The sequence below is a fragment of the Geotrypetes seraphini genome, chromosome 9 (assembly GCF_902459505.1).
Source record: "Geotrypetes seraphini chromosome 9, aGeoSer1.1, whole genome shotgun sequence".
Lineage (NCBI taxonomy): Eukaryota > Metazoa > Chordata > Amphibia > Gymnophiona > Dermophiidae > Geotrypetes > Geotrypetes seraphini.
In genome coordinates this window covers 1,013,496-1,037,424 of record NC_047092.1, presented here as the reverse complement: position 1 = coordinate 1,037,424, position 23,929 = coordinate 1,013,496, and the positions used below count along the sequence as shown (strand labels likewise).

At 43.5% G+C, this 23,929-nt stretch overlaps 1 protein-coding gene across 3 annotated transcripts in view; it reads left to right on the top strand.

The window, feature by feature from the left end:
• The window catches only part of CACNA2D1 (calcium voltage-gated channel auxiliary subunit alpha2delta 1), a 520,381-nt gene that overhangs the window by 341,964 nt on the left and 154,488 nt on the right, over positions 1–23,929 (top strand). For all 3 annotated transcript variants that reach the window (XM_033958928.1, XM_033958927.1, XM_033958929.1), the window contains exons 11-12: positions 1,021–1,179; positions 7,405–7,509. In XM_033958928.1, coding sequence (XP_033814819.1) covers positions 1,021–1,179; positions 7,405–7,509 — 264 coding nt within the window. The remainder of the gene's footprint in view (positions 1–1,020; positions 1,180–7,404; positions 7,510–23,929) is intronic.

Here is a 23,929-nt window from a genome sequence, read left to right as displayed (position 1 = left end):
TAGATGACGGCCGATAAAGACCTGAATGGTCCATCCAGTCTGCCCAACCCGATTCAATTAAAAAATTTTTTTTCTTCTTAGCTATTTCTGGGCAAGAATCCAAAGCTCTGCCCAGTACTATTCTTGGGTTCCAACTACTGAAGTCTCCGTCAAACCTCACTCCAGCCCATCTACACCCTCCCAGCCATTGAAGCCCTCCCCCACCCATCCTCAACCAAAAGGCTATATACAGACACAAACCGTGCAAGTCTGCCATCGGATGAATTGAGTCTCTTTCATTTGAAAGGAAGCTCTGGAATGAGAGGGCATAGGGTGAAGTTAAGAGGTGAAAGGCTCAGGAGTAATTTAAGGAAATACTTTTTTACAGAAAAGCTGGTAGATGCATGGAACAGTCTCCCAGAAAAGGTGGTGGAGACAATGACTGTGTTTGAATTCAAGAAAGTATGGGACAAGCACGCGGGATCTCTTAGGGAGAAGAGATAATGGTTACTTTGGATGGGCAGATTGGATGGGCCATTTGGCCTTTATCTGCCATCATGTCTCTATGTTTGTTTCTAAATTTGTCTGTATGTATTATCTGCATAATCAAGTTTTCAATCTGCACATTCAACATTCTATAAAAAAGGAAAAATGAACGCCATGAGGGTCCTTTTCCTAATGCGTGCTAATGATTAGCATGTGCTAAATCTACAGGGGCTATTATATTCCTATGGGCTGCATGTTATTTAGCACCCACTAATCCATCGGCACGCCTTGGTGAAAGGACCCCCATCTGGCCTATTCAGTCTACCCATCCATCCATCTACTCTCCCTTTCACTTATGTAGAGAATTCTGTGTACTTGTCCCAAGCTTTCTTGAAGTCAGAAAGACTCTTCCGATCCCTAAACTTAGCCCAAGAAGTCACAACTTTACCCTGTTTTAGAATAAGTGAAATAGTTGCTTTGGAAAAAGATTGTGTACATGTTTCAGAAGCATTATCTCCTTAAAAACCTGAGCCATTTCCCTGTTTTCCATTGCAGTTCAGTAACAATGCCCAGGACGTGAGCTGCTTCACCCATCTTGTCCAAGCTAATGTAAGAAATAAGAAAGTTCTCCAGGAGGCTGTCCATAAAATGGGTGCCAAAGGTATGACGGACTATAAGAAAGGCTTCAGTTTCGCTTTTGACCAGCTTCTGAATGTAAGTGTTATATAAGTCTTTTAACCCTCAGAAAGTATTTATCTGTAGTAATAGAGCAATAAATAGCTATATCTTTCCTTTATATCTAGGCTTGTTTCTGTTTTTCTTTTCCTAACAAAAATGGAAGGGAGCATTCATTAGAGTCTTTTTCATTCTTCAATCAGCATATGTGAAGTCCCATTTTGCATGGAACATTGCTAATCTTTGGGTTTCAGCAACCTGGATTGGCCACCATGGAAACATGATAGATGGACTAGATATACCATTGGTTTGACACAGTATGGCTGTTCTTATGTGAGCCAAGTATCAGACAATGTAGCCATTGTGACATCACTGGTGAGGTTGTCTCTTAGGCACTGGTGGAATGAGGCATTATGACATCACAATCTCAGCTCTGGAATGTTGCTACTCTTTGGGTTTCTGTCTGGAACTTGGGGCCTGGGTTGGCCAATGTTGGAAGCAAGATTCTGGGCTACATGGACCATTGGTCTGACCCAGTATGGCTATTCTTAAGAGATCTAAATTGGGGCATGCAGATGGGACATGCTTTGGTCTGAAGATATTTTAGAAAAGGTTCCGCTGACCTAGAGGGCTTGTGTATTTCCTGGCACATGTTATGGAAGCTGCCATTTTATATTTCCGTTTCTGAAGGGCTTTCAAACAAAGGGTGCAATTCATCAACAGCATCTGGGGGCCCTAGTTCCATTACAGAATACTAGTGTAAACCCCTATTGGCCTGCTACAATGTAGGCGTGACTATTGGCATTAGGTCTATGACTTGCTTAAGTTGACATGCCAAAGGGGGCAATGCAAAACCCATAGCATAGTATTCTACATATAAGTTGGAGATGTGATTGTGCCCCTTGCATGGGGCTCTTATGTGCCTAAATGTCCCTTTTCTTTATATGTGGTACATATATATATATATATATCAGGGCTGTCCATCAATTAAAATTTTTAATTACATGATTAATTGTGATTAAAAAGCACCCCTTGTACAGTGTAATATATATATTGTGGCAGGAGTATTGACAGCAGGTAGCTGGACCCTAGTCCTCAGCACTGCACCAAGCCAAGCAGTTTACCAGAGTGACCAAGGCGATTGCAAACTCAAAAAGGGAAACATGAAACACACATGTGCAAAACATTAAAGACTTTTATTTCCCCATACTCTGGGATGTGGGATCAAGTGTAACCAGGATCAGTCCAGTGGTTCCACCATGCACTGATTTATTCAAAACAACAGTTTCACAAGAAAGCATAAATATTCTTGTCACAAATGAAAAACAAGTTGCTACAAACACAATCTGTAATGCAGACACAGGATTACTTTTCCTCTTTCAATTCAGCAACTTGACTTGACTACAACTCCCATGAGTCTTAGGTCCATCAAATATGGTGGCTTTCTGTCAAACTTTATGCACTGGTGTTGTTCAGACAGTTCATTATAGGCTCTGCTAATTATGCTTGAATCATGCTTGCAGCATTTTGCCTTTGCACTAAAGCATTCCTAATATTGGAAAAAAACTAGAAATGCCTGGGTTCAGCGAGAGAGGGAAAACCTGCCTGGCTGCATCCCCTTTTTGAGCTTCAATTAGGATTAAGGCTGCAGCAGTGCTTGTCATTTAGAAAGGGACAGAGCTAAGAACATAAGAATTGCCACTGCTGAGTCAGATCAGTGGTCCATCATGCCCAGCAGTCCGCTCACGCAGCGGCCCTCTGGTCCAAGACCAGCACCCTAACTGAGACTAGCCCTACCAGCGCACGTTCTTGTTCAACAGATACTTGTCTAACTTTGTCTTGAATCCTTGGAGGGTGTTTTCCCCTATAACAGCCTCTGGAAGGGTGTTCCAGCTTTCTACCACTCTCTGGGTGAAGAAGAACTTCCTTACGTTTGTACGGAATCTGTCCCCTTTCAACTTTAGAGAGTGCCCTCTTGTTCTCCCTACCTTGGAGAGGGTGAACAATCTGTCCTTATCTACTAAGTCTATCCCCTTCAGTACCTTGAATGTTTCGATCATGTCCCTTCTCAATCTCCTCTGTTCGAGAGAGAAAAGGCCCAGTTTCTCTAATCTTTCGCTGTACGGCAGCTCCTCCAGCCCCTTAACCATCTTAGTCGCTCTTCTCTGGACCCTTTCGAGTAGTACTGTGTCCTTCTTCAGGTACGGCGACCAGTGCTGGACGCAGTACTCCAGGTGAGGGCATACCATGGCCCGGTACAGCGGCATGATAACCTTCTCTGATCTGTTCATGATCCCCTTCTTTATCATTCCCAGCATTCTGTTTGCCCTTTTTGCTGCCGCCGCACATTATGTGGACAGCTTCATCCCTTCCCCACAGTAAATCTCCTTATAGGAACTGAAACTGCTTTAAAATGTGCCAGTGTTTCTCCCTGAAATATACATTCATACTAACACCACACTCATTCCTTATGTTTTAGTCACTTGGTTCCCACTGCATTTCTTCAACTCCTAACAAGCTCCTTTTCACTCATGCACATGTCATACTCTGGCTAAATATTTATTTATTTAATTTGATTTAGATCACGTTCTCCCCAAGGAGCACTGAACAGGTCACTTTCCCCAGATATAGAAACTAGGTCTATATCTTGCCCACTTGTTGCTTGGGTTAAACCCTGACCAGACCCTTCTATGGAGCTGGGTTTGGAAAATTTCTTTGCCAGAAGTCCTAGATTAGCTTTGGTTTCTCCAGTAGCTTGACCTCCTGAGGTTAATAGGCTTCTGCCCTGTGACTTCAGTGCTGTATCCATAATAATAATAATAATTATTTTTTATTTTCTTACTAGTCTTTAAGCCCTTTACATTAACGGGTGCTAGAATATATGTCTGTCTGTCTTTCTTTCTGTCTCTCCCTCCCGCTGTCTTTCTTTCTGTCTGTCTCTCTCCCTGGCCCCCTTTGTCTGTCTTTCCGTCTCTCTCCCTGCCATGGTGTCTTTATTCCTTTCTTTCTGTCTCCCTCCCTCCCTCCTGCTGTCTGTCTTCCCCCCCCCACTTCCCTGTGCAGCAGCCACAGCAGCATTCCCTCCCCCTCCATTTCCTTGTGCAGCAGCATTTCTCCCTCACCCCACTTCCCTGTGCAGCAGCATTTCCCTCTCCCCCACTTCCCTGTGCAGCAGCTGCAGCAGCATTCCCTCCCCCTCTATTTTCCTGTGCAGCAGCAACAGCATTTTCCTCCCCCACTTCCGTGTGCAGCAGCCACAGCAGCATTCCCTCCCCATCCATTTCCCTGTGCAGCAGCATTTCCCTCCCCCCACCCCACTTACCTGTACAGCAACAGCAGCAGTATTTCCCTCTCCCTCCACTTCTCTGTGCAGCAGCAGCAGCAGCAGTGGTATTTCCCTTCCTCTCCACGTCCCTGTGCAGCAGCAGCAGCAGAATTTCCCCCAACCCCTCCTTTCCCTTCCCGCGGACTGGTCTGCTCCCTTAGTCCCTTGCCGCCCCCCTTTCCTTCCCTTCCCGCAGTCTAGCCTGCAGGATTAGTTTGAGCCTTGATGCGGTGGCTTCTTTCATGATCGCCGCCTGTGTCGGAAGCCTTCTCAGACGCAGGTGCGGCTCGTGAGAGGAGCCGCCGCAATGGCTTTTAACGTAAAAATAAACTTCGGCCGGTAGGGCCATATTTACTGGATGGAGGGCTGCGTGAGGTGGAGAGCAGGAAGGCCGGGCACAGCTAAGCACGCATGTGACTCCTGCCAGCCAGGGACCTACGGATCATGGATCACGCAAGTAAGAGTGCGCATGCGTGCTTAGCATTTTATTATAGTAGATATTCCGCCCAACCAACAGTTCTGGGCGGTTCAGAACAGAAAAAACTGAATCATTTCAGCGAAAAATACAATTTCATAATAATAATTTCATAACACTGCTACATACATCAATCAAATATGACATTAGTTAAAATATAGTTCCAAACTATTATTATCAATTAAAAACATAAAATAAAAAAGATAAAAAGATAAAACACCTTGTCATGAATATAAAATCAACATTTTTGTTTATTAAATAAGTGAGTTTTTAGTAATTTCCTAAATGTAAAGTAAGAATACGATTGGGCCATCAACGGATTTAACCAGGAGGTCATCTTCCTAGACTGACATTCCAGTGTCCTGTCCAAAAAAAGTCTCGTAACAGCAGGCCCTTGGGGTAAGTAAGATGAACATACCTGAGTATGTTTCAAATAAGAAACCAGATAAGAGGGCAATAATCCAAAAATACACCCAAACTTAAAGAGCACTCTTGCCCCAAATGAAGCCTTGGTTGGGAATGGAGCCTTTCCTCTTTAGCTTCAGCTCTCTCATCTGTTTATTTATACCTGCAGAGACAGCTAGGGGTCTCATTAGCTGTTCCTTAACTAGCTTGCCTTCTTTGAGTAAAGCGTTCATCGGTGCGTTCTTAGGTATAATTGTTTCCACCCCACCCTCTCTCTAGTCTTTGGAATAATCTGCTGACTCACAGACTTCTCACCTGAAGGCAAATAAGCTTTTGTTATAGGGATGTCTCTGACTTTTGAGGTCTCGTGTTTAACCTGAGTGACATTCCTACTGACAGGGCTTGGCTCAGCGAGCACCTTAGGCACTTTGCTGACTGCGTGCTTTTCTCTGTCACAATATGAGTTGCCCAAACTTGCAACAACTTTCAATGAGATTTGAACAGAGCTTCTCTGGCTCTCAGCCTACTGCTCTCCATGCTTCCTTGCGTCCTACAACTCAGCAGTTCCTCACAGAATTACCTTCCAACCTGCCTCAGAATAGATGCAACTATGAAGGAGTTGGGGGCAGGTTTATGAAGTCAAATAGGAATGTATGTTTCCTTTATAAAAATTAACTTCTAAAATTCTTACTAATAATTTCCCCTATTACTGTTTGTAAAAGGACTCTCACTTTTTTATTATTGTGTGCATACTTTTATTAATATCCAAAAAAGGGAAGGAGTTCATGGGAGGGAAGGTCCATTTGGACCATCTGTAGGAACATTTACACCTTCTACACAAAAAATGGAGCTATATACAAGAGTACGTTGGAACTGTTGTCATTCCACCAGCTTGATATTTGAAAGAAAACTTTGTGTACAGGCCTGTGTCTACTTTCACATTGACTAAGGTATGTGTTTAGGAGCTGGTGATGAGCAGAACCAGGAGGTGAACAATCTAAAGCAAGAATTGCAATATGTGAAAGAACAGCAAAAAGTATCTTCACAAAGAAGTAGAGTTGAAAGACTCGTACATCGCATTTAAGTTAACTTCATTTCAAGGCATAGAGTGCCAGAGAAAGAAAATCAGGGCTGCAAGGGAATAAATTAAGTATTAAATTCTTGTTCAAAAAGCCAGGCTTTTATGGCTATTTTAAATTCTTTAAGGGGAGTGTATTCCAAGATGCAGGGGCAGATTCTACAAATGGTGGTAGGTCCCCTACTGCTGCCTAACTTAATTGTTTTAATTGGCACACTAATTGACTATGCCAATTAAAACCTAAAAGCATGGGCACCTGAATCATGTGTACAGAAATGCCTAACAGTGCCTAAGGTCAAAGTGCGCATGGTTTGGGCCAGAAATGATTCTCCAACAAAGACAGGCACCGCTAATGTAGGCTTTTAAAACCCTGCCTTTAACTGGAGCCGCGATTCTGCAAACGGTGCTGCAGCACGAGTGACAAGCGAAAGGTGCCATTTTTGTAGGCGGCCAATGATTACGATGCCATTTGCAGAACCTGTCTTGTGGATTCAAGATGTGCTCGTTTGGGGCTTGGAAGTCTGAGGCGATAAGTCACTTGAAGAACGGTGGGGTATATGGAATTTGTTTTAGTATGTGTGGTGCTGTTATTTTTTAATATTATGTCACCTTTATTTTATTTTTATAATGCTGTATACTTTGTGGGATTTTATTGGTATTGATTTATATGATTGTTGTGCAGAGAAATTCTAATAAAGTATTAGTCTGAAAATTGCTCCACTTATGAACTGATAACTCTGTGGTTTGCCAGAGAAGAAACTAAAAATGATCCTGAACAATGATCAATGTTTACGTTCTGACCGCGATCTGTTGCACCTTCCATTTTAAGACATCACAGAAGAAACTCCGTAGGACCAAACTGCATTTCTTCCATGAGTCTTGTTTTGTTTGACTATCAAATGAATGTCACATTGAATTACCTGCGTCTGACTTGTCATCTCCATTCATCTCGTATAGTAGTTCATTTTCTTTTCTTTCCAGTTCAATGTCTCCAGAGCCAACTGTAATAAGATTATTATGTTGTTTACTGATGGTGGTGAAGAAAAAGCACAAGAAATATTTAAGAAATACAACAATGACAAAAAAGTAAGTATCACTCCAAGTGTTCAGGAGAGAATTTCTGCAGCTGTGATACTAAGGGCCTGTTTTACAAAGTGGCTGCAGCGCGGTGATGGCCCCAAAGCCCATAGAGATTTAAAGGGCTTCGGGGCTGTTGCCACACGGCAGTCGCTAACGCGGCTTTGTAAAACAGGCCCTAAGTAATTTGATACACCGAACCCGTTTTTTGTGTGTTTATGGCACTGCACATTTTACTTGCGAGAATATCATTCAGGATGATCCTCAAGGGTGCTATATAAGAACACTTTTGGTAACTGTTAACCCTTTTTTGTCTAGGTGTTTCCATAGGATTTTTGTGGCTTTTTTAATTTTTTTCCAGCAAATGGTTAAATCACAATAGTGCAGTAATTGTTCCTGTCTACCATCGCAAACCATATCTCTTTTTCAGAATGCAAAGGACTTTCCCTTTCTCTTGATTTAAATCTTCATCTTGTTTACTCCTTCTCTCAAAACGTAACTGTGGACTATCCCTTCCACAATAGCTCTGGAGCTATCTATGCTGTACCCCCTCCCGGTAGCTGACCTGTTGCCTTGACCTCTAAACCCTCTCCCACTCGTGCATAACAAATAGTCAGGTGGAGCCCTCCCCCTCCCCCCCCCGCCCCCCCCCCCCCCCCCCAATGTCTAGGCCAAAATCTGCAGGCTGGACATTTCACGCCAACTGGATTTCAGACCACTTGACATTCTGTTTTTCATGAATTTGGAGTATTTACATTTGACTGATTGTGCTGTACTGTGACATTTGCAAGTTTATCCCATGTAACACTGAATGACGAGTTTTAAAAAGAAAATGTATGTTTAATATCTCTACATAATCAGGGTAATAGATTTTTATTTTCTTCTTGCTAAATGGCATTCTGAGGAGGCATTTTGATCTTTTCTGAGAACAGTATGTAAGTGTCTAAGTTATATTTGTATTTTCATTATTTTCTAAGAAATGTGTAGTGGCCCTGATAGACCAGTTTGATTTCTTGCTGTACCTAAGGTGCAACTTAAGGGTGATAATGAGCAGTTTCTTATAAATTTTTTAATTAAGATTGCCTGATATGTCTAATGGTAACATTAATGATATATCTGATTATATTTGAGAAACTCTCCAAATAAGTTTCTTGGCTCTCAAATTGCCATATAGTGATTTTGCTTCCTTCGTTCCTTCACTCCAAGGTGTCGTTGAAACAGAAAACAATCCACACTTTTTATGTTCTATGTGACAATCGCTGGGCTGCCCTGCTAGCAGAGAACTTTCCATAGCTGTTTATCTTTGACTAAGTTAAATAATAATAACTTTATTCTTATATACCGCCAACAATCTTGCGACTTCTAGGCGGTTTACAATAAAGAGAAACTGTACATACAGCGAATTACAGAGTATAGCAGTGTACATCTGATAATGGGAACATTAATGATAATAACAACAGTTCGTATGCTGCAGGGCCTTGAAGTGCCATGCGGCTTACAAAGAATTAGAAAAATTCCATAAATTGAATGGGGTATTCATAGTTTGTGATTGGGGGTTAACAGTTTACAAATTCAGTTTTGGGAATGATATTGCGAAGGGGGCTATTGTCCTGGTTCATTACCTAGGTGTTTCGAGAACAGGTACGTTTTTAGGTGTTTTCTAAATTCTCCATAGTCATTTGTGTGAGTAATTAGTTTTTCTAAGTCTTTGCCCCATAAGGCTGCTTGATATGATAGAAGTTGTTGGTGGTATCTCTTATATTTGCATCCTCTAGCCGGTGGGGAGACGAACTTCAGGTGTGTACTTCTCTCATGTCTGTTGGATGGGAATGAGAAGAGATCTGTTATGTATTTAGGGGCTAGACCAGATAATACCTTGAAGCAGAGACATCCCAGCTTGAACTTCGTGCGTGCCTCCATTGGCAGCCAGTGCAGGAGTTGGTAGGAAGGGGTTATGTGATCGGACTTCTTCAGCCCGAAGATCAGCCTGACTGCTGCGTTTTGTATCAGTTGCAGTCTTTGCATTTGCTTCTGGGAGATTGTTAAATGGTTCTTTCTGGTACATTTTGTACATATTTAAGAACAAACTGGGCTAAGGGTCTTTGGACTTCTGTCAGAATGAGACTCTCACTATGTCTCTGCCAGTTTGTGTTCATTGAATCATAAAATCATTATTCAGAAGGTGTTTGCTTTCTAAAGAAACAGTTCATTATAATAAAACAGCTATTGAAATATCATGGGTAGAATGGTAAACATTTCTAATAAGTTAAAGAACATAAGAACTGCCACACTCGAGGCCCAGCCAGGTGTACACCTGGCGTAATATTAGTCACCCATATCCCTCTATGCCTCTCATAAGGAGATGTGCATCTAGTTTGCTTTTAAATCCTAGAACGGTGGATTGCGCAATAACCTCCTCTGGGAGAGCATTCTAGGTGTCCACCACTCGTTGCGTGAAGCAGAACTTCCTGATATTTGTCCTGGACTTGTACCCCCTTAGCTTCAGTCCATGTCCTCTTGTCCGTGTCACATTGGACATTGTAAATAACTTTTTTTCCTGCTCTATTTTGTCAATTCCTTTCAGTATTTTGAAAGTCTCGATCATATCCCCTCGCAGTCTCCTTTTCTCAAGTGAGAACAATCCCAGTCTCCTAAGTCGTTCCTCGTATTCCAAGTTCTCCATACCTTTTAGTAGCTTCGTTGCTCATCTCTGCACCCTCTCCAGTAGTTTTATATCCTTCTTTAGGTTGGGAGACCAATGTTGGACACAGTATTCCAAGTGTGGTCATAGAAACATAGAAACATAGAAATAGACGGCAGATAAGGGCCCACGGCCCATCTAGTCTGCCCACCTTAATGTCCCTCCCCTACCTTTGCCCTGTGAATAGATCCCATGTGCCGATCCAATTTTGCCTTAAAATCAGGTACGCTGCTGGCCTCAATCACCTGTAGTGGAAGACTATTCCAGCGATCAACCACTCTTTCAGTGAAAAAGAATTTCCTGGTGTCACCTCGTAGTTTCCCGCCCCTGATTTTCAACGGATGCCCTCTTGTTGTCGTGGGACCCTTGAAAAAGAAGATATCTTCCTCCGCCTCGATGCGGCCCGTAAGATACTTGAACGTCTCGATCATGTCTCCCCTCTCTCTGCGCTCCTCGAGCGAGTATAGCTGTAATTTGTCAAGCCGTTTTTCGTATGGTAGATCCTTGAGTACCGAGACCATCCGGGTGGCCATTCTTTGCACCGACTCCAGTCTCAGCACATCCTTGCGATAATGCGGCCTCCAGAATTGCACACAGTATTCCAGGTGGGGCCTCACCATGGATCTATACAATGGCATAATGACTTCCGCCTTACGACTGACGAAACCCCTTCGTATGCAGCCCATGATTTGTCTTGCCTTGGACGAAGCCTGCTCCACTTGATTGGCAGACTTCATGTCCTCACTGACGATTACCCCCAAGTCTCGTTCTGCTACCGTTTTTGCTAGGATCTCGCCATTAAGGGTATAAGACTTGCATGGATTCTGGCTGCCCAGGTGCATAACTTTGCATTTTTTGGCATTGAAGTTGAGTTGCCATGTCCTAGACCATCGCTCCAGTAGGAGTAGGTCGTGCATCATGTTGTCGGGCATTGAATCTTCGTCTGTTGTGCATTTGCCCACTACATTACTCAGTTTGGCGTCATCGGCGAATAATGTTATTTTACCTCGAAGCCCTTCTGCCAAGTCTCTTATAAAGATGTTGAATAGGATTGGGCCCAAGACTGAGCCCTGTGGTACTCCACTAATCACCTCCGTCATTTCGGAGGGGGTGCCGTTCACCACCACCCTTTGGAGCCTACCTCCAAGCCAGCTCCCAACCCATTTCGTCAATGTGTTACCTAATCCTATAGAACTCATCTTGCTCAGTAACCTGCGGTGTGGTACGCTATCGAATGCTTTGCTAAAGTCCAGGTACACGATGTCCAGGGACTCCCCAATATCCAGCTTCCCTGTCACCCAGTCAAAGAAGCTAATCAGGTTGGATTGGCAGGATCTCCCCTTAGTAAATCCATGTTGTCGGGGATCCCGTAGATTCTCCTCATCCAGGATCTTATCTAATTGGTGTTTGATTAGAGTTTCCATTAGTTGGTCTGACCATTGCTCTATAAAGCGACATTATAATCCTCTCTGATCTACTCATGATTCCCTTCTTTATCATGCCTAACATTCTATTTGCTTTCTTTGCCACTGCCTATCTATCAATACACCCAGGTCCTTTTCTTGTTCACTCTTACCCAGAGTTGCACCTGACATTCTATACTCATATTCCTTGTTCTTTTTGCCTAAATGCATTACTTTGCACTTTTCCACATTAAATTTCATCTGCCATTTCTCAGTCACTCTGGAGTTCCTTGCTATTCTTCTGCGAACTGATTGCCTGGCATAGCTTTGTGTAGTCTGCAAACTTGATGATCTCACTGGATGTTCCTTGTTCCAGGTCATTGATGAAAATAGAGAATGACACGGTGGCGGTTACCCGCGGCTAGTCGCGTTTAGCCGCGGGTAACCCACCGGAATGGGGAATGAAAAATAACAGTCACTGCGGGGACGGGGACAAGGCCATTCACCGCCCGTGGAGCGGTGAATGGTCTTGTCTCCGCAGTGAGGCATTTAGGATTGCGCGGTCCCCGCAGCCACCGCCCGCCCGTTGCGTTTAGCCAGCTCCCTCCCTCTACCTCACCTTAAATTCTGAGTTTGCCGGCTTCCATTTTCCTGAGCCGCACGCGTTCAAAAAGCCGTGCACGCGCGGCTGCACGAGTCCATCAAGCTTCTCCTCTGACGCAACCGGAAACAGGAAGTTGCAGGAGAGGAGAAGCTTGATGGACTCGCGCAGCCGCGCGTGCGCGTCTTTTTAAACGCGTGCGGCTCGGGGAAAAAGGAAGCCGGCAAACTCAGAATGTAAGGTGAGGTGGAGGGAGGGAGCTGGCTAAACGCTGCGATCGGTAGGTGGGGGCTGCTAGACCATGAGATTGCGTTTGTTCCCGGCTCATACTAGGAAGGAGGGAGTGAAAGGAAAAAATATTCTGGGCCAAGGGGATGAAGAGGGAAAGAAAGAAACTCACAGCAGGAAAGAAAGGGGAAGACAGGCAGGTGAGCCAGATGCTGGAAGCAGGGGTGGGGGGGAGAAAGAGGGAAAGAAGCTAGATGGGGTTGAAAAGAAGAGACACGCTGGTATGGAATGGACAGAGGAAGGTAACAGAAAGAGGGGAAATTATGTGCATGGGACATAGGGACAGAGATATAAAGGGGACATGCCATGGGGATGGTATATGGAGGGGGGCAATGGCAGATACATAGGAGAGATATTAGAAATGGGGAAAATAGGAACACAGAAGCGAGATAGTTTGTGGGAATGGGACAGGGACAGAGCTTGCAGGCTCCAGCGGCTTGCACAAATTACATTGTAACGTGCCACGAAAATAAGAGGGAGGGAGGTAGATAGATAGGCCACGCGAGAGGAGTTGAAGGGTGGTAGAAAGGAACAGATTGTAAAGGAGGGAAGGAAGGGTGGTGGTGGAAAGGAATAGAACAGACATTGAAAGAGGGTAGAGAGGAACAGACCCTGAAGGGAAATGTGGAAGACAGAGTGGGGAGAAGATGCTAGAAGGGAAGAAGACAGATGCCAGACTATGGGGGAGCGGAGGGAAGAAGATGGGTGCTAGATCAATTGGGGGAGGGTGAAGGGAGAGGCACAGTAACAGCAAATGGAAGACGCAGAGAGAAGACACACAGTGGATGGAAGGAATTGAATGAGAAGATGTGGAAAGCAGAAACCAGACAACAAAGGTAGAAAAAAAAATTCTATTTATTTATTTATTTTTTGCTTTAGGATAAAGTAGTATATTAGTTGTGTTGATAAAAATTTATAAACAAAGCCCTGCCAGCTGAACATCTCTTTCTCTAGTTCAGCAGCAGGAACTTTGATTTATAAGAAAGGAATAAGCTAAATATTACAGTACTAAGGCTTATATGGATGCTGCGGGGACGGTGACGGGGCGGTGAATGGGATGGCAGTGGCGGTGACGGGGCGGTGAAAGGGATGGCGGTGACGGTGACGGGGCGGTGAAGGGAATGGCGGTGACGGAGCGGTGCAGAGGATGGTGGGCCGGGACGGGGTGGTGACGGGGACAGATTTTTTCCCCGTGTCATTCTCTAGATGAAAATATTAAATAAGATGGGCCCAAGTACTGAGCCCTGGGGTACACCGCTAGTCACTTTCTCCCAGTCTGAGAACTTCCCATTTATGCCCACTCTCTGCTTTCTGTTTCCCAGCCATTTGCCTATCCATCTTAGTATGTCTTCCTCTATTCCATGGCTTTGTAGTTTCCTGAGAAGTCTTTCATGTGGAACCTTGTCGAACGCTTTCTGGAAGTCCAAGTATATTATGTCCACTGGTTCTCCACTATCAATATGTTTGTTCACTGTCTCAAAAAATTGAAGTAAATTCATCAAACATGATTTCCCTTTCCTGAAGCCATGTTGACGGGCTCTCATCAGGTCGTTGTATCCAAGTGCTGGACTATGCTATCTTTAATCAGTGCTTCAACCATCTTTCCAGGGACAGACGTAAGACTCACAGGTCTGTAGTTGCCCGGTTCTCCTCTTGATCCTTTTTTGAAAACTGGTGTGACGTTCGCTATCTTCCAGTCATCCAGTATCTGTCCAGTTCTAATTCACAGGTTGGCAAGTTTTTGCAATAGTTCTCCGATTTCAGCCTTCAGTTCTTTTAAGACTCTCGGATGAATTCCATACGGTCCAGGGGATTTGTCACTTTTAAGTTTGTCGATCTGGTAGTATATCTGGTCCAAGTCCACTTCTACTGTGGTGAGGCTGTCCTCTATTACTCCTTTGAAAACTTTCACTGTTTCTGGTATTGTTGTGGTGTCCTCCTTCGTAAAGACAGACGCAAAGAAGGAATTTAGTCTGTCTGCAATTTGTTTATCTTCCTTGATGTACTCTTTTTTTCCCTGGTCGTCCAGCGGTCCCACCGTCTCTTTTGCGGGGGGTTTCCCTTTTACATATCTAAAGAAGAGATTGAAATTTTTGGCCTCTTGCGCTATTTTCTCCTCATAGTCCTTTGCATATCAAGGAAATTCCCACCTAACCCCAAATCCCTATTATATAAATCCAACAAAAAGAATCTTACAAAAGCTCTAACAGTTATACAACACCAAGAAATCTCTTTCCATATATACTATAAAGACAGAAAGAAGAATCAACAAACAAGAAGTTAAGACCTACTCCCCCTTTTACTAAGCCGCTGCTCCAGTGCTCATAGTAACATAGACAATCAGAGACATCAAACAGAAAAAACTGTACGATGGCCTTCTAACCGTTCAGGCAGCAAAACTAGACCACCAACTCTCCAATCTACTAATCGCAACCCCAGACTGCAAAACTTTCAGAAAAGAAATAAAAACCCTGCTATTCAAGACATCCATGAAGACTAACTAACACCGTATGAAACATTTCAATCCTCTGAAGCAACCCGCTCTACTCTGTAACACCTCTGGACATGTCCAAAAATCCTCTACTGTAATCCGCTATGAACCACAAGGTAATGGCGGAATAAAAATCACTAATGTAATGTAAATGACATCAGATAAAGACCTGAACGGTCCATCCCGTCTGCCCATAAATGATACTCATTTTAAAAAAGACATGATTTGATTAACTTGCCTCTTCTTTGATATTTCTGGGCCGTAGAGTAAAGTTTACCTGGTGACCAAGGTTCCAACTGCTCACTCCAGCCTATCCAACCATCCCGTTGTTTGCAGGATATCTACTATAAAGTCTGGCCAGTAACATCCTCCTGCTCCATATTAGTGGAGTTCACATTGATGCCCTCCCCAGCACATCCTACACCGAATCACCATATATGGGACACAGACCGTACAGGTCTGTCCAATACCGGCCTTAGTTCTTTAATTTACATCCTTCATTTCCTAATTAGAGATCCCCTATTTTTTTCCCATGCTTTTTTGAATTCCATCAACGTTTTCCTCTCCTCCACTTCCCTCGGGAGGGCATTCCAGGCATCTACCGCCCTCTCCATGAAGACAAATTTTCTAACATTGCTCCTAAGTCTTCCTCCCTGGAACCTCAAATTATGGCGTCTAGTTTTACCAGTTTTTCTTCTCTGGAAAAAATTTGGTTTTATATAGAATTCCTATGTGCGTTGAAGTGTCATTGGAGCATTTTGTGCTCTGGGCTGTGGTCGAAACCTCTACCGTGGCTTGGTAAAAGGAGGTCTAGTTTCCAAATATTTTAACTGGGCTTAGAAACTCTAGACTCACCCAGGTCTTTGGTTGTTTGTGTATGACATTAGGACTCAGAAAGAGATAATGAAATAGTAACACTTACCCCCTTCTTCTACGAAACTGTGCTAGCGTTTTTTAGCATAGAGAGCTGTGCTCATTGAGTTCCTATGAGTGTCGGGAGCAGCGCGGGCCATTCAGCGCAGCTCTCTGCGCTACAAACCGCTTGCGCGGTTTCTTAGAAGAGGGGGTTAAACTTTAAAAGGCCATATATTTGATCATGAAAGATACACCAATATTTCTATCACATCCTTTTATGTTAGTTTAAAAGTATGTGATTGTTCTACATGTAATTTCAAATATTTTTCATTCTTTCATATGCCTGAAGCTTCCTTTAAGTCTCACTATTGTAAGGTTATTAAGGGAGGGATCTTCCTTTGAGAAAAATTCACTTCTTGAGCCGTCACTCTGCTTTTCTTTAATAGTCTCTGGTATGTCTATGAGGAGAGTGTTAGCAAGAAAATTAATTTTATTTTCCCTTGGCTTTTTTTTTCTTTCAATGTTTATGTTTGTTTTTGCTTGGAAGAAATTTTAATAGTTCAATAAACACACTATTTAAAATCCAGGCTTAAAAAAAAGAAACAAACATAAAAATCTCAAAATTAGTTTTTATATCTTTTCATTGAAAAACATGATATGATTTCATGTCATTTCAACTGAACGAACATCCCTGATCTATGAAGACTGATAAGTGTCTTCAACATTTGACTTGATTATTTGCTCTCTGAATCTTCAGCTTCTCTTGATGTCTCTTAGGAGTTTATTTTCCTCTCTTTTTTGATTTTCTAATCTTAGACCTATGTAGTTATCAGATAAAGACACAATTACAAGTTCACTCTGTGCTTGAGATAATATCCTGAGAATTATTGTCTAGATTGCTTTACTGATTGTTTCTGGAATATATGAGTATTTCCATTGGTTGAATCTGAGCAGGTATTTCAAATGTTTTTCAAATTTGCTAAAGATTTTTGTAATCTAGACCAGTGGTCTCCAACCTTTTTCATATTAAGGGCTTCAAAGTGGACACCAGAAAGCTCCAGGATCTGCTAAAAGATTTTAGGCTTACACATGCAATTTTAATACCAACTTTGATTCTGCTTGGATAGTTCAGGAGAACAAATTCAATTTATGGGGATGCAAAAATTGACTGTCAGGGCTGTGTTTGCAGACCACTGATCTAGACCCTTGTCCAACAACTTAAAATAAATTCCTGCCTACAGAAAAATTAGGGTGGCTTATTGCTTTTTTCTAGTTTGGTATTGGAACATGGTGAATTACCTGAAGAAATTAGCACAATTACGTTGGCTCCTTTACTGAAAGATTTTTTATCTCTTTTGTAATCCGCCTTGAACCGCAAGGTAATGGCGGAATAGAAATCTCTAATGTAATGTAATGTAATTATTCCAGATAGGTTGATGTGAGTACTAATTATTGACCAGTAGCTAAACTGGGTACTATATGATTTTGGATCCAGAGACAAAGTGTGATATTGATGCAGTTAGATTTATTCTCAGCTTTCTGTTACTTAAACTGAATAATATAGAGATTTCAGAAATCACTTTTATAAGGTTAGGAAATATGGTGACGTTTTGGCAATGTGGTAACCTCTGGGTTCCCCACTCTTCTGTGTTTTTTAATGTATTCTTTGGTTCTTTGTGGATGCTGTTTTGACCTATGGGTTTGTTTTCTTATATACGTAAATGACCGGAACAGTCTATCCGGTCTGCTCAATGAGCATGCTCATTATCAATTCATGGTCAAACCAATAATGAGTGTGATATAAACTCCTTGATCATGGTCTTTCTATGGTATTTCTGGGACAGACTGTAGAAATCTTCCCAGCGCTGTCCTTACGCTCCAAGTACTGGAGTAGCCATCAAAGTCCACTCCAGCCTATCTGAATCCTTCTTGTTATTTGCAGGTTATAGACCCAGTGGCGTACCAAGGGGAGGACGGGGAGGGGTGGTCCGCCCCGGGTGCACACCCCAAGGGGTTGCACAGCCGGCCACACTCCCTATTCTGCTGCTGCTGCTTTCCTTAACCAGCACTAGCGGCAGTAAACAGGGGTGTCCGCAGGTGCTCACTCCGGCATTGTTCAGCTTCTGGCCAGCTCCCCTGCTCAAAGTCGAAGACGTCGGCTTCTCGCACGATCTGCAGTTGTGTCGGAAGCGTTCCCTCTGACATCACGATGTCAGAGAGAAGGCTTCTGACGCAGCCGCAGATCGAGTGAGGTGTAGACGTCTGCGGCTTTGAGCAGGGGAGCCGGCCAGAAATGCTGGGCAGGGAAGAGAAATGTTGTTGCTGGGCAGGGAAGAGAAATGTTGCTGCTGCACAGGCAAGGGAGGGGAAGAAATGCTGCACAGGCAAGGGGGAGAGAAATGCTGCTGCTGTTGCACAGGGAAGGGGGGGAGAAATGCTGCACAGGCAAGGGGGAGAGAAATGCTGTTGGTCCTGCTGCTGCACAGGGAAGGGGGGGAGGGAGAAATGCTGCACAGGCAAGGGGGAGAGAAATGCTGCTGCTGCTGCACAGGGAAGAAGGTGAGAAATGCTGCTGCTGCTGCACTGAGAAGAGGGGATAAATGCTGCACAGGCAAGGGGGGGAGAAATGCTGCTCCTGCACAGGCAAGGGGGTAGAAATTCTGCACAGGCAAGGGGGAGAGAAATGCTGCTGCTGCACAGGGAAGGGGGAGAAATGCCGCACAGGCAAGGGGGAGAGAAATGCTGTTGCTGCTGCACAAGGAAGGGGGGAGAGAAATGCTGCTGCTGTAGCACCCAATTGGGGTGAAAGAGGGAAGGAGGGAGAAGGAAGACAAGGGAGAGGAACCAGAGATTCCAAGTCCATGGGAGGGAGGGAAAGGGAAAATGGAAATGAGATACCAGACCATGGAGGGGGAGGAAGAGATGCCATTGCATGGGGAGGGAAGGGAAGGAGATAGAGATACCAGACCATGGTGTGGAGTGGGAAGGAAGGAAGGAAAGAAGAGAAAGAAAGAGATGCCAAAGCATAGGGGAGTTTCAAGTTTATTAAAGTTTTGATTTACACGGGGGTGGAGACAGAAAAATGGAGAGGGGGTGAAGCTGGAATGAATCATGTGCAAAGGAGAGAAGGGACACAGGATATACGTTTATTGAAGGGTCATAGAAAGAGCGAAGATGCCATATGGAAGAGAGAGAGGGTGGACAGTAAATGGAATGGGTAGAGAAAGGGCAGAAGCTGGGTGGAAGGGGCAAAGAGAGGGCAGATGTTGCATGGAAGGGAGAGAGGACAAATGCTGCATAGAAAGAAGAGAGCAAAGAGAAGATGATTAAAGCAGAAACGACAAAAGATAGAAATATTTTTTTGTTGTTATACTTAGAATCAAGTAGTATTGAAACTGTATAGATAAAAGTTTATAAATAGGAAATGGAAATAAGGCAATTTTTTAGACTAAACCCTTTTCCTCAGGTCAGGACAGGATACCATAACAGCAGTATACTGTACTGTCCTGAAGAAAGATTTGGCCTCTGAAAGCTAATTGAAAAATGTATTAGTCCAATAAAATGGTATTTTCTTATTTCTCATTATTTGTTTTCTTTCTGTTTGTTAATTTGTAAAATGGTGATTGTTATGTATCAGTTTTCTCAAATTTACATCTACTGTCTTTATATTTTGCACAGTATTAGGGGACATGTGTCACTGTTTTTGTGGTGTTGTGGTGTTGCATTTTATGCAGAGTCTGGTTTCTTGGCGGTTCAGTTTAACTTTTGTCTACATATTTCTATTTTTAGTTTGTGATTATTCCATATTGGGCGAGGGTGTATCTTTGTTCTGTGTGTATGAAAAGTTCATAGTTTTCAGTTGGCATTGACTGCAGGATCAATTGACTGTGCAGGATCTGGCTTGTTTAGTTTTGCAATGTATGTGTTGGTGTTCTAGTGCTCACTGCAGTGTTTAAGATGCTGCCTTTTCTTTTGTGCGATATGTGGATTGTTACTAAAAATCATATTTTTCATATAGATGGGGGGGTGTCAAAGAATGATGGGCCCCGGGTGTCACATATGCTAGGTACGCCACTGTAAAGACCGCACAAGTCTGCTTAGCACCAGCCTTAGTGCTAGATGCATTAAAGTCTGTGATCGTTGCTAGACCTGTTTTCAAAGCTTTAGTGATGATCGCTTTTACCATCCCAATGCACCAAACGGCCCACCTCATGTTTTCCCTTAAATCGCCCATTTTCCGATCCAGCAAAGTAGCCAAGCGATTGATGCACTAACATCGCTTGACTATTCAAAAAAAAAAAAAAAAAGTGTGTGTGTGGGGGGGGGGGTGTAGAGATCGTAAAAACCGACTGGTCTAGACCTGTCTGTAACTGTGTTACCGACAGGTCTCCCTGTTTGTTTTTTTTTGTTTTTTTTCAATGGCACAGATATTTTGCTTGTGATACATATGGCTTGACCAGGGCCGGATTAACCAATAGGCCCAGTATGCACGTGCCTAGGGCCTGAAATGGTCAGGGGGGCCCAATGAAGGAGGGCAAACAGATGACTCACCTTGCCAATTTTTTTTTTTTTCTTTCAAACGGCAATGGCCCCTGACCTAACAAACTTCTACTATGCCAAAGGGCTTCAAGCCCTTCTCTTTCCTGCCAGGAAGTCCCGCCCTCTATGCCAGATTATTAGCATCGTAGTCATCAAGTCCGGTCCTCTACCCCTCGCCCGATTCTGAATTTCCAACATATCCCAGTCAGGAAGTCCCGCCTCCGATCCTGCCAGTTCCCTGCGGTTCCAAAGCGGAAGTAATAGGTCCGCGGTCATAGCTGGGTGGCTCGGGGCATAGACTCTGGAGGGCTCAAGCATTTCTTTGGGGTGGTGATTGCCGCCCACTCCCCACTCAGATCCGAGCCTTCCTGCATTTTTTTGCTTGCTCTCCTCCTCCATGCAGCCACGGGGAGACCCCAGCTTGCTCTCCATCAACGCCGGCATGAATCAGGTACCGGGGAGATGGGGGAGGCGCTGGCTCAGTCACTGCGATTCAGGCCTCTTTAAGTGGTGGGTTAAGACAAGCTACATTCTTGTATTGACAGTACGCTTATCCGATAGGCTGTAATCCAGTCCTGGGTTTATCCCAGTGCATGCAGGGACTTGTAGTTTTGAAGTCTCAAGTCTGTTCGCCCCACATAAACAAGATCAGAAATCCCTGCGTGCAAAATCTGGGCTGGTTATACATTGTCAGGCAATCAGTAGTCAGTTTGTAATATTATGAACATGAACATTGGGAGATGTTGGAAGGAACATGGCCCCAAAGATAGAAGTGGAGGACTCTTTGAGTAGAGAATGACATGGGGACAAATTTGTTCTCATCCCCATGGTTTCTGTCCCTGTCCCTTCCCCATCTCTGCAAGCTCTGTCCTCATCTACATAAAGCTTGAACACTTGTGCAGATGAAAACAGAGCTTGCAGGGATGGAGCTAGATCCCACAGGGACCAATTTGTCCCCATGTCATTCTCTACTCTTGAGGCTCAGGAGGGGAAAGTAGGATCAAAGTGGCAGATGAATGCAGAAATTCTGTTACGTTAGTTACTGGTGGTCTACCAAATCCTCCAAGGTGGAGCTCGAGGTGGATTACAGAATCTATTCATGCATCACAAACATTACATCTGTTATGACAGCATGATCTCAAACATCCTTACATCACAGGTACAATAGCAGTTATACCGTGTTTCCTGAAAATAAGACAGTGTCTTATATTAATTTTGGGCCCAAGAAACGCACATGGTCTTATTTTCGGGGAAACACGGTAGTAGCATAATATGCATAGACAGGGCAGGAAAAAGTTTAATTGTACTTTTAACTTAGGTTACTGATATAATGAAATTTGTGAATTTAATTTATAGTCATAGTTTAGGTCAAATTGGGCTATTGATATCGTGAAGTTAGTGTATTTGATACACGATCAAGATTTAGGTCAAGCTAGGCTCCTAACCAGGATTTTTGTAAGTAAATAAGAAAACAGGTAAATGGGGCAGGGCTAGGGGACCTCAAAGAATTAATCCTGCCCTGGGCTTGACCAATCAGGGCTTTAGGCTCCTCCCTCAGTATCCTGGATATAGAGGGAGGTGCCTAAGGCCTGATTGACTCAGACGCCTAAGGCCCCACCCACTGGAAAATTTTAGTAAGTGCTATTGGTACAATGGAAACATCAGGATAAAAATGGTTCAGAGGGACATAAATGCAATTACACATTCCAGATATTAGTGGTTCAAGATTCTTCTATGTAAATCAACGTGTTATGCAAACGCCTTTCCCTTTAAATCATATCCATGTATTCTTTGTTGATGTTCCACCTGCAGAAGGAAGCTGAAACTTCCAGTGCCTTTGTTTGCTGGAAATTCTGTATGATCATGTGCTCAGTTCCTTTCTAACCAGGCTCACATTGGACCTGATGTCCTATTGCCAGGGACAATCCTTAGTTATAAACCTGACTGTTGCAGCTAATAAGCACGGAGGACTGAAAAGTAAGACTAGTGCTGTGTATTTTTAGTGAGGATATTAAAAAGAGTGCTGGAAGTGGAACATGTCCTTGCTTATACTGTACAAAAGAACACAAGAATTGCTGCTGCTGGGTCAGACCAGTGGTCCATCATGACCAGCAGTCCGCCCACACGGCGGCCCCTTGGTCAAAGACCAGCCCTATCTGCGTACATTCTGGTTCAGCAGGAACTTGGCCAACTTTATCCTGAATCCTTGGAGGGTGTATTCCCCCATAACAGCCTCCGGAAGACAGTTCCAGCTCTCCACCACTCTCTGGGTGAAGAAGAACCTCCCTACGCCTGTATGGAATCGATCCCCTTTTAACTTTAGAGAGTGCCCTCTCGTTCATCTATCTTGGAGAGGGTGAACAACCTGTCTCTTTCTACTAAGTGTATTCCCTTCATTATCTTGAATGTTTCGATCATGTCCCCTTTCAGTCTCCTCTTTTCAAGGGAGAAGAGGCCCAGTTTCTCTAATCTCTTGCTGTACGGCATCTCCTCCATCCCCTTGTACAGATGGAAAATGCTCCTTTGCTGTAAAAGTCTTTAAAATCCTGAATGGGTTGGAACATGAATCAACTCTTTACCCTTTCAGAAAGTACAAAGATAAGGAAACACTTTGTGAAGTTATATAGTGGGAAATTTAAAACAAATGGAAAAAACTACTTTTTTTCACTCAACATATAGTTAAGCTCTGGAACTCTTTGCCCGAGCAACTGGTGAAGCAAGTTAATGTAGCTGGGTTTAAACAAAGGTTAGGGCAAATCCGTGGAGGAAAAGTCCATAAACCATTTTAAGGTAGAGCTAGGGAAAGTCACTGCTTATCCTTGGGATTCTTTTTGGAACTCTGCTAGGTACTTGTAACTTGGACTGGATACTATTGGAGGCAGGATATTGGCTTTGTGGACCCTGGATCTGTCCAATTAGGATAATGTAGCTGGTTTTAAGAGAGGTTTGGACAAATTCCTGGAGGAAAAGTCCATAGTCTGTTATTAAAGCATGGGGGAAGCCTCTGCTTGACATGGATCAGTGGCATGGAATGTTGCTAATTTTTGAGATTCTAGAATCTTGTTACTCTTTGGGATTCCGGAATCATGCTATTCTTTGGGATTTTGTATAGAATGTTGTTACTCTTTGGGTTTTGGCCAGGTACTAGTGACCTGGATTGGCCGCCGTGAGAACGAGGACCTGGGCTTGATGGACCTTGGTCTGACCCAGTAAAGCTATTGTTGTGTTCTTAATTCATGTGACGTGTTGTGCTGGGCCATTGAAGAAGAAAATTCAATTTAAGACTGAAGCTAAAAAGTTGGGAGTGTATGTGACGGTGGAAGAAGCAGTTGTTTTGGGGGTCTCATGCATCTTAAATAAGTCATTGGTGAGCCTGGAAATTATTACCCCTGATATTGTTTTATAAGGGTTTAACCTATTTCCAACTTCTAGATCAGAGGTTCTCAACTCAGTCCTCAGGACATACAGTATCCAGCTGGTCAGGCTTTCAGAAAACCCACAATGAATCATGCATGAGATCGATTTGCATTTAGTGCAGGTAATGCATATGC